The sequence below is a fragment of the Anguilla rostrata genome, chromosome 5, assembly GCF_018555375.3.
Source record: "Anguilla rostrata isolate EN2019 chromosome 5, ASM1855537v3, whole genome shotgun sequence".
In the NCBI taxonomy this organism is placed as follows: domain Eukaryota; kingdom Metazoa; phylum Chordata; class Actinopteri; order Anguilliformes; family Anguillidae; genus Anguilla; species Anguilla rostrata.
This window is the reverse complement of record NC_057937.1, coordinates 45,725,011-45,742,229: the sequence shown is the minus strand read 5'-3', so window position 1 is coordinate 45,742,229 and position 17,219 is coordinate 45,725,011. Positions and strand designations below refer to the sequence as shown.

General features: G+C 39.5%; 1 protein-coding gene across 2 annotated transcripts in view; it reads right to left on the bottom strand.

The window, feature by feature from the left end:
- Positions 1 to 4,324, bottom strand: part of sh3gl3a (SH3-domain GRB2-like 3a) — a 31,120-nt gene extending 26,796 nt beyond the window's left edge. The window contains exon 1 of one of the 2 annotated variants that reach the window (XM_064336574.1): positions 4,081 to 4,324. In XM_064336574.1, coding sequence (XP_064192644.1) covers positions 4,081 to 4,125 — 45 coding nt within the window. In that variant the 5' untranslated portion in view covers positions 4,126 to 4,324. The remainder of the gene's footprint in view (positions 1 to 4,080) is intronic. The other variant, XM_064336572.1, reaches the window with a different exon arrangement.
- Between the last annotated feature and the right edge of the window lie 12,895 nt (positions 4,325 to 17,219).

Genomic DNA, 17,219 nt, shown 5'->3' with positions numbered 1-17,219 from the left:
TTCCGTTACGCACAGCGATGGAAACTGAAAGCGGTGGCTACGGCCAGTGCTAGCTCTAAAGGGGATAACAGGAATTAAAACTAAAAAGTGGTTCAAGTACTTTGATTCTTTTGAATACAGACAGGAAAGAGCGCTTGTCTGAGGCTGGAAAACAGAACATGCATTTTGTTTTCTGGCACCTCATGAAAGGTCATAAACTAAATGGAAAAATCAGACACAAACTATCAGAGCATAAAAAACAATGTGTAGCCTGAAAAGATGTTATGTTCATGAAACACTTGTAATCGTATTATATTATTCAATATAATATAAAAGCTGCATTCACTATGATTTTCACACCAATATTCCCAGAATACCTTAATAGTGCAGCCAAAACTTAGTGAGGTCTGCAAAACATGCAAACATGGTCCATCATCTAGTGAATGATCTCTGCTATTTCCAAAATTTAGCCATGATGCGCAATTTTTGTTCTGCTTTTAAGGCTGAAGAAATGTTTAACTTTGCCAATGTTCTTGCATAAACAGTAAACCAGCCAGCAGGCCAAAGCTCTAATTCTCCTGCACACTGCATCAGGCATCCAGGTGAACTCTGATAAACTAAACCAATAGCAAATGTTCCATTTATCAACAGCATTCAGTGCTTCCCATGGATTTTGAAAGGTCTTACACAGTGAGGCTGAAAGGGACAATGAAGCAATAACAAAGAAAGCAGAGTAAGCCCTTTGCAGCCTATTCTAGAGGATAAGCAGGAAACCATCACCAAAACCATACCTGACAAAAAGCATGTCAATGCCAAACTAAGTCACTATTGTGTTTAAATGCGCCGCACTTACCAAAACAGTCAATTTTACCCGTTTTATGGAAACCTGTTTCATTTATGATACCATCTCTGCTTCTCTTATTATTTATACAAACAGAAGGCCTATATTCCTACATTATGGGCTGAAATAACAAACAGCACTGAAAAAACATAGTTACACGAAAATACAGAATCATGCACAATGAACATTTTATTATCAGTTTCCTGGCTTTGACCACCGGATCCTAAATTCTCAGTGCGGCACTTGTTTTGAACTGTAGGCCTGAATCCACAGTGCAGTTTATGACCTTCTCATATGTTGTCAAGCGATTGGAACACTGTACGAAGTGCTTTACATGGGAGAAGCAGTCACTGTTTCTCCCATGGCGTGCAGGCACTGCCGCCGTGGTCTATGCATGGCAAATTGTGGTCACTCACTCACTCACTCATAGACGACCTGAGAGGGACGTTTGGTGGGACGCATGCACAGGTAGTGCTTCGTTTAGTAGGACGCATGTGCAGGTGCATCTCCCAAAATCACCACTTCGAACAGCACAAAATTTTTAAGCACAGCTTTATCGTCTAACCTTAATTTAGCTAACTCTAACATGTTAGCGTTTCGCCTACTTTAGTTAACCTAGTTAGCGCGTACCACCGATACAGATGTATGGACACATGGAGGACAACAAATAATGTCACAGAGGTGAGGACATGCCATAGCTAGCTAGCTATATAGTTAGCCAAGTTTTACTCATGACACTTTGTACAGGTGCGCCGTGGGTCTGGACGGTTTCGTGCTTGTTTATCTTTGTTTACTCCAAAAATGTAACCTGTACTAGTAACCGCCTGTGACTTTGTATCTCCATAAAGATTTCTTCTCTTAGCCCATGTCCTGTTACCAACAGATGATTACTTATTCCCAATACACTATGACTAAAGATAGCTTGCATTCCTGAAAAGAAAAATGGGAGGCTAAGTTTACCATTACCTAGCCTCTTGATACACACAGGGCAATGTTCACTGCAGTTCATTTGTTCATTCACTTCCAAATGAGATTCTACTGAACAATATGTCCACAAAGGCACAATTAACTGGCTGTGGTGACAGATGGTGACTAGCCGGCCAAAGCTCACTCCACTTGAGCGCCTAATGTTATCTTAGATTGTCTGTTATGCAGCTAACTTATCTGTGCCGACATAAATTTGTTGTAGAAAATGTCAGAACAATAGTACAGGCTAATGCTCAATGAATCAATACTATATAAACAGAGTATGTAAAGACTTTAAAGTTCCATAATCCTTTTATGCTTCATAAGAGGTGCATACAGTGGTTAAGGGGACCACTGGATTATTACATTGAAAAAGCCTATAAACCATGATGACACCCACACATAGGCTAATACTATGCGGGAGAGGTATGGAAGTTCACAGCAGACATAAAAATGACAGCATCTTTTGCCTCTTAACAAAGAACCTTTCGTCATCTGATCTTCTCTTCAAATATTAACAAGGCAAACAAAAGTAGCGATGTACCATAGGCCCTGATCAGAGTATGCTAATTAGAGTTTCTACTCAGTTACACAGCTTTACATACAGTGCCTTTAAACTGTAAAACATATGCTAATTAAATGTTAAAGAGAATGCAAGAGTGTTCATTTAGTTAATGTTCAAATGTCCAAGACCCACAAAAAATGCAGTGCTGTGTCAGCCATGGTCTTCAGAGATGGATCATATTCCAAGTGTAGGAACATGTTTGCAGGGTCTATTCTTTAGCTAACCATGCTTAATATTCCCAATATTGATGTAAAGATACACCCAATCTGGCTATAAGATAGAACAACTTCTATTGGCCACAGCTGTCTCCACACTGTGGAGGCTGAGTAACGTTTAAGTTAGTAACTGTTATTGTGTTAACAATTACAAACTTTCAAAACATGCCTTCCAGATGCTCAGTTTTAGGGGAAAAAAAGTGACGGTAAATAAATAAATGGGTTGGTTTTTTTAAAATGAAATTCTGACCAGGGTGGAGAAACAACGTGTGATGCTGTAACATTAAGAAATGGCTGTTTCCTTTTGGGCCTGCAAACACAAACCAATCACACCACCGTTGTGTTTTGCACAGACCAGGACGGCAGTCAGTCAAAGGCCGTGGCACTTCTCAACCGCGCACAAATCAATTCCAGCGAAATCTCGCACCTGTGTTACCAGTTGATAACACATGCAGATTACAGAAACGCGGGTTATAAATCGGTCGAAATTATTTTCGTAACAGCGGATCATTTTCTCATTTACTTCAATATTAATGGTCATCGAATACAAAATAGTACCTATGTGATACACATGAGTAGCTCTTGCAAATACACTGAGCAGAGCAACGTGCTGGATGCATGACAAAGTTTTACGATGACAAACGTATAAATGTTATATTTCACTTGATCTTACGCAATTTATACCTAAGTATCTTCCGACATCCTAACGTTACAACAATTAAACAAGCGACACAGAAAACTAGCAAGGTATACACCTGTAATAGATTACTAGCAACCAATTATCACCAAGCTGACACAATAGCAAAATTTTAGCGTTACACACAAGGCAGCATCTTTGCGTTACTTAGTTTTTCGTAACCAACTAGCTAGACTAATAGATTGCTACAGTATATAACTCTATAGCAAGTTAACGTTAGCAAGCTATTGATCAACATTGTTCGCTACCAACTAGGTCACTGAAAATTTAAATATATCGTTAGATAGCTAAAGTTAAGTAACTTTTTATTTTCCATGTAGTCAGCTAATACTAACCAGCTAACCAAGGTTAGCACGTAGCATTCATTTGGCTGGTGAAGCAAGATGTACATCTAAATAAGATAACGTTACCGTTGGTTAGCTAGCTAACAAAGCTAACGTTACATTTGTGACAAGACGTCTTTCTAAACGTCTAGTCTATTAGCGTTGTCGTTGACTATGTAGCTAGCCAGATACCTAAATCTGAAGGATGACAAAAACGTGCATTATACAAGTAATCTGGCTAATGGTTAGTTTATTTAGCTACTGCCAACTAGCAACTTGGCTAGTTAGCTAACAAGATATACGGCTCAGCTTGACACACGCTGCATTCCTGAAGCAGCCGCTGTACGTTAGCAGACTGATGCAGATGGATAGTTATAACGGTGCAATGTCCAGTCCCTTAATTGGCTAGCAAGCTACGCAACATTTTAAAGAAAATAAGCTAAACAAAAACAATGAAAAGGAAATCTGCAAGTGATGATGGGGCGTCTCCTTACCTGACTTGCTTTGTGAAATTGTTTCTTCAACCCAGCCACCGACATCCTCAAAATAAATATTATCGAGCAGCTGCAAGAGTAGATTTGGAAGAATCAGAAAAGAACAAGAGAAAGTGAAAACAATGGGAAGTGGGGGGAACTGTTCAAAAGCGGCAGCAGACTCGTTGCTTTTTTTCACTGGGCCCCCCACAGGCAGCTGTCAATCCGCTATGAATAAAATGCTGTTGAAAATCGTGAAAGGGTGAATTCCACGGAGTGACGTCCTCTATTCTCAAATCCTATTGGTGGATTCTTTGTGTTTATGGGAAATTATGCCAGCGAAAGAAGCCCACGGATGTCAGTGCTAGGGGCAAGAAGCACGTAACAAAAGCCAGCCACCGAGAGAGAATGACGATATGATTTTTTAAAATCCCATTGAATAATTGCCCACCTAACGGCCAGTAGACTTTCAAGTAATACTTTCTATGTCAAGGGGTTAGTACTGGTATTAATATGGCTGATTGGGGATTGTAGTTTTAAGGGTGCATGATGAATTCAGTTGTTTTGAGTGAAAATGATGTTATTGACAAAATAACTTATGACGCATAAAATTGTTAAAACAACATTTATACTCAGAATATTCTTTTGTAATCTCCTGCCACCAGAGTAATCTTTTCTATTATTTAAATATTCTGTGATGATACATTAAGCTGCAGCTATGAGATGTAAAACTAATTTAATGTCACTGAAATTTAGAACTCAGCACTAGCACTGTCGAAGGCAAAGCTGCATTTTCCTGAGTGGATTGCCTCTCATTCTAGTGCTAATTTATTTCATGGGAATCTATTGTTGGATAAATGTGTTCTCTAATGTTTTGCTCAGTGCCTAATTATGTTCACATACTTCAAGATTCATGTTTGCATCATAACAATTCCCATAGTGTGAACACAGTGCTTTTGATCATTTTCATTCTTTCACTTGCAGTTACACCCCATTATGTCACCACAGGGGATTTCTGCTGAATGTACAATAGTAGAGTTCAGGCATTTGTGCACCTGCACAGTGAGGAGCCATTTGCTATCTGTGTATTGATGTTTTCCCTGAAAGTGATCTATTATAAGCTGTGTGAATAGCAACAGTATATGCTTTATGTATTTGTTTTCATAAGTTCCACAATCAAAATATTAATTTCATATAAAAAGCTGATGCTGCTTTTGTGAATTATTAATGCATGAAGACCTCAGTTATCACAATCAGAGTACATGTTGGCTGAAAATGAACATTGCACTTCCTGATCATCCACGACAGGCAGTTTCAAGTATATGTGTTTCCTCAGTTTTGGTAGTTAGGTTAAAGAAAATAAACAAGTGACCCCTTTTAAGATGTCACAAACATAGATTTCCTTAGTGTGCTAATCCAAACAGGCCCGCATAATACAGTCACTGACCTTGTTTGTGCTCAACATATGTACTCTTGGGATTGATCTTTTGTATTATAAATGCCCCAAATGCAGGCTGAACATCCACATCCATTACTGTATTGCACTCAGGCTGCTATGGTATTTTCTTTTTTCAAGCTGTGCTATTCAGCATAGCTATAATCAAACTATTCACTTATAATAGCTTGTTTATTTTTTTTGTCTCAAGACACTGGGGGGGTCGTGTGGAAGTAGCAGTTTGAAGTGTCTGGCATGCATACTGAGGTAATAATGACCTTCTAACATCTATTCATTTGAAGAAAAAAAATTGTATTCTGAATGCAACTGCTGCCACCTGGTGGTTATAAAAAATGATGATGACTGTTACAACAGCATCATTTTTTCAAGTGTACAAAAACAGGAAATCATAGTTTAATAAAAACAAGATTAGATGTACAAGTTGTCTCATTAATGTTCAGCCAAAGTTGAATCCTTAGAGTCTCTATGAATTAATCAATTAAATCAAATGATGAGTAATGATGTCTAGAAACTCAGCAGCTACTTCAGGTGGATTAAAAAAACATTTGTAGAGTGCAATACTAAGAGGTAGGTGATTAGACTCATAAAAGATTCAGAAATGTGCAAGCATTTTTGCTACAAAAGACACACTCAACGGTAGCCATTTTTCCATCCTGGTGACACCATGCTATGCAGCGAGGATTGATGCACCATAATGACAGAGAGCACAGCTGAATTCATATGCAGATAATCTTGCTGAGCTGAGGGAATTTTGTGTGTCTGTGGCACACAGACAAGTTTTATGTCCTGCGATACAGCCTGTCATCAAATCATGCCTCAGCTCTCTTGTCCCTGATGGCTCAACTGATGAAGACAGGGCTGACACAAAGGAATCCCCTGGCCATCCATTTCATGGTGGGTAAACTGAGGACACTTGGACAAAGCAGCTAGATACGAAAATGAAAATAAAATGTCCTGCTGAGTTGCTTTTAGTTATACCGACTATTTGTTATTCATTTATGTATTTTTTGTGGGGGCTTTTCTTTGCAGCTGAAACTTACAAAGCAAAGGGCAGATTACAATTTATATACACTCATATAAATACAGCTATGACTTAATTTAAAGATTTCTGAAAACTTTTCATTTCAAAACTTAAAGAGCTGAAGTAGTGTTACAAATAATGTGTAAATGTATGTTTGTATGTATATGAGTGTGAATGCAAATGTGTACCTTCCTATGTGCATAAACTAAGACCGATTTTATCCTACAGATGGCGACATAAACCTTTAAAAAGGTTCCACTGGGTATTTAGCGCACATGCACGTGCGCACACACACTCACAAATACATATATATTTATATATCCTAAGACCCTTTACAACTCACCTGTGACCCCCTCCCAAGCTCTAAATTCATCATCTGAATATTAAATAGCTAAAAGTAAAACAAACTAAATTGCTAAAGTTCCTGTAGAATAACACACTGTTATATCTCATGAATATAAAATATTTTAAACAGAGCAAAAAATATTGTGTAGACCTGAAATGCTGCACTATCTATGTAAGAAAATTGCGTAGGTCAGTAAGCACTGTATAAGTGATGCTGCATTAAAATACAGTAAGAAAGCATGTGCCCTGTGTGTCCCATAGATGTTTGAAATTTTTCATTTGTTGAGAATCTAAGCAATATTTAAGGTTAGGAAAAATATGTGGAATATTTGGAAAAAGGGTCTGCTATACTGTGTGTTTTGGAATAATTTTTTTTATTATTGTTGAACTACTGTGACACATGGATGATAGAATACATGGAAAATCTAGTATCCACTTCATAATCCTTTCAAATGAATGCATTCATTATATCTGTATACTCCCTTTTTGATTATGTCAGCATATTTCGGTCCTTAAGAATGATAATCAGTTTGTCTAAAGTTTTAACTCTTCACTCACAATTTTACAATTGTTTTGCGATGTTTATTCATACAAGAAAGTCATCCGTTGCCCAGCGGAGTTGTGGTTCCGTCGCATTCTATGATCTTGAGCAGGAGCAGTCACAGCGGTGAATGGCTTTAGCAGGAAATGGTTCACAGCCATGAACCCTCTGGCTCGGTCAATTTAGAATGTGTTTTCAGCTTTACATTGCGTGGGGCCATACCTTCATGTGATATTAACACGAGGCGCTGTAAAAGCTCTGTGACATGCGAGCTGAGGGCTTTCAACGGCCCGCGTCGGCTGCCAAACAGGGGAATGCGAGAGAGGGCTAGCCCCCGATGTGTGCAATTTCACTCACGGGTGACACCAAGCGCACTGAATAAATAAATGCATTTTCGCCAAGATTGTTTTGCCATCGCACCCCCTCAGCGATGACACAAAGGGAAATCGACCCCATGGCCCGTGCCACAGAGCCAGGCTGAATCTGGGGAAATGAAGCAGACAGCCAGTAAATAATTGTTGCCATTGTGCCCTCAGCCACTGCAGGGCTGGGGAATGCTCCACATGACCTGCCAGGGCTTGACATGGCACCCAGACCCTGAGCTGTCACCCCTACGGAAATATCACCCTCGCCTCCACAATTTGTACACTTAACACTTCACTTGGCGCATGACAGGTGCTTATTTCCCCATATTGGTAGACCTTTTTTTGTTGAATAGGGATGCCTCTGAGCAGAGCAGGGATACACATATCTTCTGTACGGCTAGCCACAGCTACAGTTTCATTGTGAACACGGCATCCACATGGGCCTTCTAAAACAGCTATACTAATGTTTTTTTTTTTTTACATAATAAAAAAAAAACATTTCATGCATGAGACACAGAGGGATATCACTGACTGCAGTTTTGGGCTGGATTATATTTCATTAATAATATTTGATTTGTTTTATGTCTTTCATTCTTTATGTGTGGGAAAGCCACAGAACAAAGATGTGATGCAAGGCAAGCCCCTTCACAACAAATTCTCAGGGACGTAAGTGAAACCACATCTATGAAATTTCTAGCCTGATACAATGGCTTTTTGCTGACTCTCTGGTAATCGTTTTCAGAGCTAATGCACATAGAGTAATTGAGTAGCTCGTCACCTCTGAGCCTTTGCATTTCAAAAATGGTGAACAGGAACTGAAAAAGATAGTTCCATTAGTCCACATATTCCAGAAAAAAGCAGGTCCTTTTGTTCTGCGCTATATTCAAAATGTTATACGAGGCTGTTCCATGTATTTGATTTCCCAGATGTCATTTTTCTTTGTAAAATAGTTGTTTACCTTTCACGGGAAGCTGAGGACAAAACCACCTCGGTCTTGTGGATACAAAAAGGGGGTACAATTTGAAGATGTTTCTGACTGAAATCCAGACAGTGCTGCAGCTATTGCACACAAATAACTCAAAGCAGCCTTGGAGACAGTTGAGACATCAATATCTCCACACCACTTGAACTCTTCAGGTCAGCTGAATGTGAAATGCATTTTGTTTACCTCCATGTATCTCAGAAACAGTGCCTCATGATTGGTGGAGGGCTTGTATCTGAGTGACTCCTGCCACTTCCAGTGATCATGGGAGTACAGGCTTGTGACTGCATGCACCTCATCCTTAGTTAATTGATGTCTGACTTTCTTCTGCAGAGCTGCATTTGAAAGGGCCTTGCATAGTTCTCCCCAAGGCCTTGAACCTGGTCTTAGGAACGAACTGTGGCAGTTTCTGCATAACATGTCCCTCTTGAGAGTTGGGGGAGAATGAGGGAGGCTGTTTGTGTGGCAGCGCTAATGTAAGTGCGTGCACAGACAGGCTGGTGGGCCATGTGTGCTCTATGGCAGGTGTCAGTGCTCTCTTGGATAATGTCAGAACAGGATGCTTTAAAAGAGGCTTTATGTTGCAGTGTAAATCACTGTTTCCCACTAAAACACCCATTAAAGTGTTGCATGTTAGGTTTGGTTCAATATAATATTTGAAGGGCAGCAATACCAGCCAGATAAGTCATTGGTTGGAGTCATAGTCAGCCAAGTAACAAGTGGGAGACACTCAGGTAATTCCTGTACTGGTAAAAATGGATAATGTAACAGCACTGGATAATACAATAACACACAAAGAAAATTCCAGTGTCGCTTTTTAGAGAGGAGATATATTCATGTTCTCTATACAGAGAACTCAAAAAGCAAAATTCTAAAAAATCTGTCTGTGTACAAAATTATTGATATCAAAAAGTTACAACTAAACTTTCACCAGTGCATCACAGAAACTAAATGTGTCATGCCTCAAAACTATGCTACCAACGTTCTCCTACATTCAGTCAAGTAACTTGTGTTTCTTCTTGTGTTCCTTGTGTTTCTTTTTCTCAAGAGAATATAGTCTTTATGACCATGATGAATATGTACATCTTCTCAAGTGTTAGCAGAAAAGATCCATTATTAAAGTCTATTGGAGTGCTTGCGCTAACAAATTGGCAAATTATACACTTATTTGTTTCAAGTCTCAAAAAATTTGTAGCATTTCTTGTCTTGAAGCACATGTAGTGAGCTCCATAACATTTCGGATCAAGACATTTTTTCTTGATTTGGCTCTGTACTTCATAATTATAGGTTTGTAATCAAACAATTCACATGTGGTAAAATGACAGAGTCTCGGCTTTTTTAAGGGTATTTTTATATGCAGTGGTTTCACACTGCAAATTACAGTGCTTTTTATACATAGCCCCCCATTTCAGGGCACCATAATGTTTGGGACATATTTGATGCTATGTAAATGAAAGTAGTCATTGTTTGTACTTTGTTGCATTTCCTTTGCATGCAATGACTGCTTGAAGTCTGTGACCCACAGACATCGCTAGGTGTTAAGTATCTTCTCTGGTGTGCTCTGCAAAGCCTGCACAGCATCCAACTTGTGCTCCTTTTTCAGGGGCTAGTTGCCTAGTTCTTTCTTCAGCATGTGAAATGCATGTTCAATTGGGTTCTGGATGGCTTAGCCAGTCAAGAATATTCCAGTTTTTGGCATTGAAAAACTCCTTTAGCAGTATGTTTGGGATCGTTGTCTTGCTGTAGGATGAAGAGCCATCCAAAGAGTTTGGAGACAGTTGGGTGTACTTGAGCAATGTAGACAAGTGAGCCAGTACCTGTGGCAGCCATGCATGCCAAACAATAACCCGCCCCACCACCATGTTTCACAGATGAGGGGGGTTCTTTGGATCTTGGGCTGTTCCTTTTGGTCTCCACATTTCGCTCTTGCCATCACTCTGATACAAGTCAATCTTGATCTCATCTGTCCACAATACCTTTTTCCAGAATTTTGCAGGCTAATTTAGGTACTTCTTAGCAACCTGTAACCTGGCCATCCTGTTTTTGCAGGTATCTAATGGTTTGCATGTTGCAGTGTAGCCTCTGTAGTTCTGTTTGTGAAGTTGTTTGTGGACAGTAGTTACTGACCCATCTGCGCCTATCTCCTGAAGAGTGTTTCCGATCTGTCAGACAGGTGTTCTGGGATTTTTCTTCATTATGGTGGCAATTCTTTGGTCATCAACTGTAGAAATCTTCCTTGGCCTACCAGGTTCTTTGCAATTACTGAGCTCACCAGAGCTCTCTTTCTTCTTAATAATGTTCCAAAAAGTTGATTTTTGTAAGCCTAAGGATTTTACTATGTCTCTGACCGTTTTTTCTTATTTCACAGCCTCATATGGCTTCCTTGACATTCACTGGCACAACTCTGGTCCTCATACTGACAACGCCAATAACAGACTCCAAAGGCAATCAAAAGCCTAGAATCAAGACTAGACACTGAAAGCTCTAGGACTGCACTAAGTAATTGAACACACCTGACTAATCAGAAATACCAGGGAAGCCATTTCTCCCAAACATTGTGGTGTCCTGAAATGGGCGGATTATGTACAAAAAGTGTGGTAATTGGTAATGGTAAAATCAGAAAATGTATAAAAAATGCACTTAAATAAACACTGAGGATCTGTATTTAGCCACATGAGAATTGTTTGTTTACAAATCTAAAATGATGGAGTACAGAGCCAAATCAAGAAAAAATATGTTTTGCCCCAAGCATTATGGAGCTCACTGTATGTAGGCAGTGGCCAAAAGGTAGGAACACTTGGGTAAATGAGGGGAATGTAGTATATTGAAAGCAGGTGCTTCCACACAGGTGCAATTCCTGAGTTATTTAGGCAATTAACATCCCAGCATGGTCAAGGTCATGCACAAAATGCTAGCCAGGTCTGGCTGCCTGTAATTATGGCAAGCATGATTGGAAGAGAAAAGGGGTAATTGTTTGGGCATGTTTGGTAGGAGCTTCATTGATGATGACATCTTAACTTGATTTTTCAGGAGGAACAGTGTCCTAGGTGATGCCGGCAAGGAACTCTGAGGGAGCAACTGTTGCGCAGTTGCAACTCCTGGATTGTGATGTCCATGCATTAGTTGGAGGTGCAAGGCTAGACAGACGAGCAACTATTGATCAATTGACTGCAAATTTCAATAATGGGCATGAGCAAGTAGCTTCATCAAGAACAGTCCATCAATAATTATACAGAACAGGATACAGGTTGCAGTGTACAAACTATTCTTTACACTTGGTAATGCACATTTACAAGCGCTATGGTGCAGAGAACACAGTTAACGGGCTACTGAGAGATGGAGAAATCCCTCACTGGATTCCTCAGTGAAGGGTTCAGATGGTTCCATTATGGTGTGGAGGTAAAAATTTCCTGACATGGTTTAAATGCACTCATCCCTTTAGGCAAAGTCAATGCTAATCGCTCTAATACTTAATGATTTTGAGTGATCACTGTACAATTTACAATTACAATTTAGTCATTTGGCAGATGCTTTTATCCAAAATGACTTACAAATGTGCATTTTGCATAGTAAGCAAAGACCACAAGAGATAGAGATACACAATGGGGTATCATGTAAGTGCCACCAACAAGGTGCCTGTTTAAGACCTGTGAGATAAAGGAAGAGTACTTTTTCTTTATTTAGTCTTAAAAAATGGAAACATTGATTTATTGTATGAAAAAGTGGGTTTATAGGTTTTTATGGTAAAGAGTCAGAAAATCTGCCTTCCTGACTGATTTGAGAAGGTCATTCCATCATTGGGGCTCAAGGGCAGAGAACAGTCAGGGCCATGAGGAGATGGGACGGCCAGATGGTGGGAGGATACTGGACGGAGAGATCTGGGTGGAGTATATGGTGTAATCGTTGTCTGAAGATTGGAAGGGGCCATTCCGTCCTCTGTTCACTGGATTCTGGTGGCTGCCAACATTCTATTCAAATTACGCACACTTGCATACCACACTGAGAATTTCTATGGTGCTACTGTAACAAGTGGCTATATTAAAACTACAATAACGCTTTCTGCCAACCACCACTCAAGTATCCATATTAGCCCATCTGCATGCCATAACTGTTGTAGTTCCAATATAGCAACTTGTTTGTAACTTACTTTTTTAAAAATACATAATGGCTTTGAAATTCATGGTTGAAATAATGGGTGAAATTCCTATGTTAGGCTTACATTAAGGACAGGTCATATTTTCCTCAGAAATCAAAATCCTAATGGGAAAAAGGCATTGGAAATCTGCCCAGGGAACCCATGGCTCAGAAATGCTCCCTCCCAGGTTTTAGGACAAACTGTAACAGTGTATGTGCAAGTGACATCTGAGCTGGAGTACGGTGAGTGTCGAAAGCAAGGGGAAAGTTAAAAGCAAAAGGAGCATGTTGAAAGCATGTCTCTATTGGTCTATAATTCCCTTAGTTACACACATTATCCAATTAAAACCACTCTCCAAAGAAGTAGACAAATCCAAAGCTATCGAATGTTTGTAACAGGAAGTGCACCTCTGCTCTGCTTATAGTGTTGGTCATGCAAGCCCGCAAAGCTCTGGGTGCCCAAACACCTGCCCCTTTTGCCCCAAGTGCCCAATGTGCCCTTGGGATACACAAAATCATATTTATGTGATTAATACTTAAGTTTCAAAAATCTATTTGATATTATCAGTATAATCAAACCAAAAAATTTGCAATGAACAAGAAAGAGAAGTTGATCAACATTATAAAGAACATATAGTCATGGCTCTTCTATGTAAGAAAGCTCCAGGAATTTAATAGTTGCAATATTATCATGTTAACTTATATATGCTGCTGGAGTAATGTGCTATACTGGAAATATGAATGAGGTCATAAAAAAGTTATATAAATATTATATTACTGGTCATATGGTCTATGGGACCTTAGAGGCATACTATGCAGGATTACAATCAAAGTAGTCTCCTCCTCCATCTTCAACCTTGCCCTCTAACTCCGGGTACCCCATATAACATAGCTAGCTGGATAGCTAGAGGTAATGTTAGTACTGTGTAATAAGTGACCATGAGCAACAGTAAGAAAGCAGATTCAATTATAGCTAAATTAATTTCATAATGTTGAATGTAGAGCTTAATGAATTCCATTACATTAAACATAACAGTGGTTTTATCGTTGGGACATTTATTTTGAAAATTTTAGATCCTTGTGAAAGTCCTTATTGTTGCTAGCTTCACATTACAAGTAACGTTACGTACAGGTCCAACTGAAATCCAGCATCACTTTCCACACCCTTGCCGTACTTCAGCTGACGCCACCGAGGAAAAGTAATTCCAAGATTAAATCTAGTTGTTGAATGAGCTTCGCTGTATCTTTGTTGCTTCCAGTGAAATCTGTTCTCAAACCACAGGCTCTGCACCCCTTCCCACGCAGAAAAGAGTGCCACACCCAGAAACATCCAGAACAAGGTAAAACTCCTGCATAGTATGCCTGTCTTGATATGAATGGGTTCAGGATCAAAAGGAATATCGAAAGAAAATGCACTGGACAGTTTGTCAACGAAAGAGGTTTGGGTTGTTAGGTGTGCAATCATCATTTGATGCTATTTCTAGACTTTGGAACAACAATAACAACAATTTATCCAAAATAATGTAAAACATTGCAAATTGAGATTGATTGTCTCAGTGAATTGCTACTAATGTTATCTTCCATTAAAATGCAAAGATGAAGATTCAGTTATGAATACATTTTTATTGTGGAATGCATCATATAACACTAGCATCACAAGGTATTAATCTAACATCTAGTGCTCAACGTGGGCCGGAATGAACTGGTATGCCATACCAGGAGTTCAATGTTATGCTTCTATGCATGCCGGCACTTATTTTCTTCCACTTCAAGCACTGCTAACAAAGAACTGAAATTATGGGTAACTGAAGGTTTGTATATCTGAACAGATTTTGTTTGGTATGAATGTAGCAGTTCACTATGATAGCACTGGTTCTGAGGTGTATATAGTTTTGAATATATATGCACACAAAAAAAATAATGCTTCTCATATGCCTTATTTCACTGGAGAATACTTTGGACTGGATATCATATGTAACGGAATTAATTATCGATTAACAGAGAGATGCATTCAATACGCTCCTTTTCCTTTCAACACACCTCTTGCTTCTGACACTCCTCGTACTCCAGCCTGCAGGTACTCCCAACTCGCCTGCAGATTCTCCTGACTCCAGTCCAGCACCGTTTCTTGGAGATATAATTAAATCCACTGGATCCATATGCTCTAGTGATGCTCAGATGGGTGAAACATCTGATGGGTGAGACAGTGATTTTGGTTAGTCATTCCATTATTAATTGAAACTATCACATTATTGATAAAAACATCTTATTCACCTGGTAAAATAATAACCGCCGGATGTTGTGATGAGTTATTGCACGAATTGCGTTTATTTTTTAACGATGTCCTAAAATTGACCAGTGATGGTCTAGGCAGCTATCAAAAGTGAAAAGGCAAACTACTTAACTTGTATATATTACTAAATTAGTTGCTCCAATCTAGCTTACTGCTGCATAACAGACTAAAGTTTGAATGACAAATTAATACATAATAGAAATGAATCAATCACAAATTCTGCACTTCAATATTTTCTTGGAATCAGGATCTTCTGCTATCGGACCCAGCTAATCAATACCAGCATTTTCAGTGCTTTAAAATGTATACTGCTCAATCAGCATATTAAAATGCTATTGTCTTTCTGCTGTATTGTCAGCAAAATTATGCAAAGTCTTTGCTGGCATATATGTCTATGCTTTTTCTTGTTCGCTTGCAAATTTAGTATGTTAAAATCAACATTTTTATTGAGATGGCAACACTTTTGGAAAGAAGGACAGAGCAGAAGTCTTCTTTTATCTGTATAATTTGTACATTGAAGTTTTTTTCTTCATGTACTTCTACCTCATTTATAGTGTTTGATTTTATTGTCAAACTACTATCATCCTGAAAGCGATAAAATTGTCACAAGGTTGTCACTTGTTCTGTCATTTCATATTGATATTGATATCACAGTTTTCGGGGGGGGGGGGGAGCAAGAGCCTGTTTGTAAATAGTCCTTATTGGTAGATTTATGAGGGATCATATTATGGAATGTTTTATTTTTCTTGTAATAATAATGGCAAAGCTTCCATAAACCATTAATAAAGCATTGATGTAAAACTTGTTGGCAAAGAAAAAACTCTTAGAAACTGTGGCTCAAGCACGTTTGGCCTTGAAACTGTTTTACCCTCTTGTTATAAATAATTGAATGTTTCATTCAGGGCATCCCTTCTCTAAAGACCTTAAGTGACTTCCCTGGATACTGTAATCACAGTTGTCATGTTAAAGTCCTTGCCTCTTGTATTCAAAGTCGCGGCTTCACCTTTCATTTACAAATCCCAGCGCTGTGGTTGACAATTCAAAAACATAAATGGGATTATGCTTCTTTTTGTCCTTGTCAATCACCGGCGCCGCACAGTTGTCTCAGTGCCACAGCGAGGACTGCGGGGAGACACTGTCAGGTGGCATTACTGTCCTGCCTCCACAACTAAAACCTGACCCTTTTTTTTTTTTTTTTTTTTTACATAACAAAAAAAAAAAAAAAAAAATCCAAGAGATGCATTATTTAGAGTGCAGATCAGGCATGATTTCTGTAAAGATGTTGAATCTTAAACCCGGGGTTTCAGCGAAGTCTCAGATGAGAGCGGGATCGCTGCGGCGTGCGGCACGCTCGCGCCGCGCTCCATGAATAAATCATGACCGGGAAGCTTCACGGCGCGCTCCGAGCCGCGGTTCCGCGCTCTAACGTGGGCAGGGATCTGACAGTTGCGAGAAGGAGGCCAGATGTGGACTGGGTCCAGGTGGTCCCACATCCTTGCCGGGCAGCCGACAGCACAAGGCACTGCCTTCCTGATTGGCACTAATTGGCAGACTCTGCTCGCGGAGACGCCGGGACTCGCTTCGGAAGGAGCAGGAAGAGCGTCTCCCCAGCGTTGCATGTCAGAGACGTTCTCTGGTGGGCTAACTCTTCCCGACCTTGGAAGTTCCTACCACTGTCCTTGGATCAAAGGAAGAGAAGTAAAACAATGGAAAATCTCTCCCCATTGCTGAAATATCCTTTCAGTGCACTTTTCCACTCTCGTTTTTTTTTTTTTTTGCTTTGTGACAACAGTTGTGTCATTACAATATCTGACCTTTGTGTTTCCAAACAAAAAGGGTTACGGTGCCTACATCTCCAGGGTAATGGCTGTAACATAAATTAACCCCAAACCCAACCGTAACCCTAACCACTGCATTCTAATAGAGTTAAATTATTTTCGGTGTCATTGACTGAAAGAAAATTAGGAATTTGCTTGGATGAGAGTATATAAGTGCACAGAGGTGAAGTACAAAGTGTAGCGTA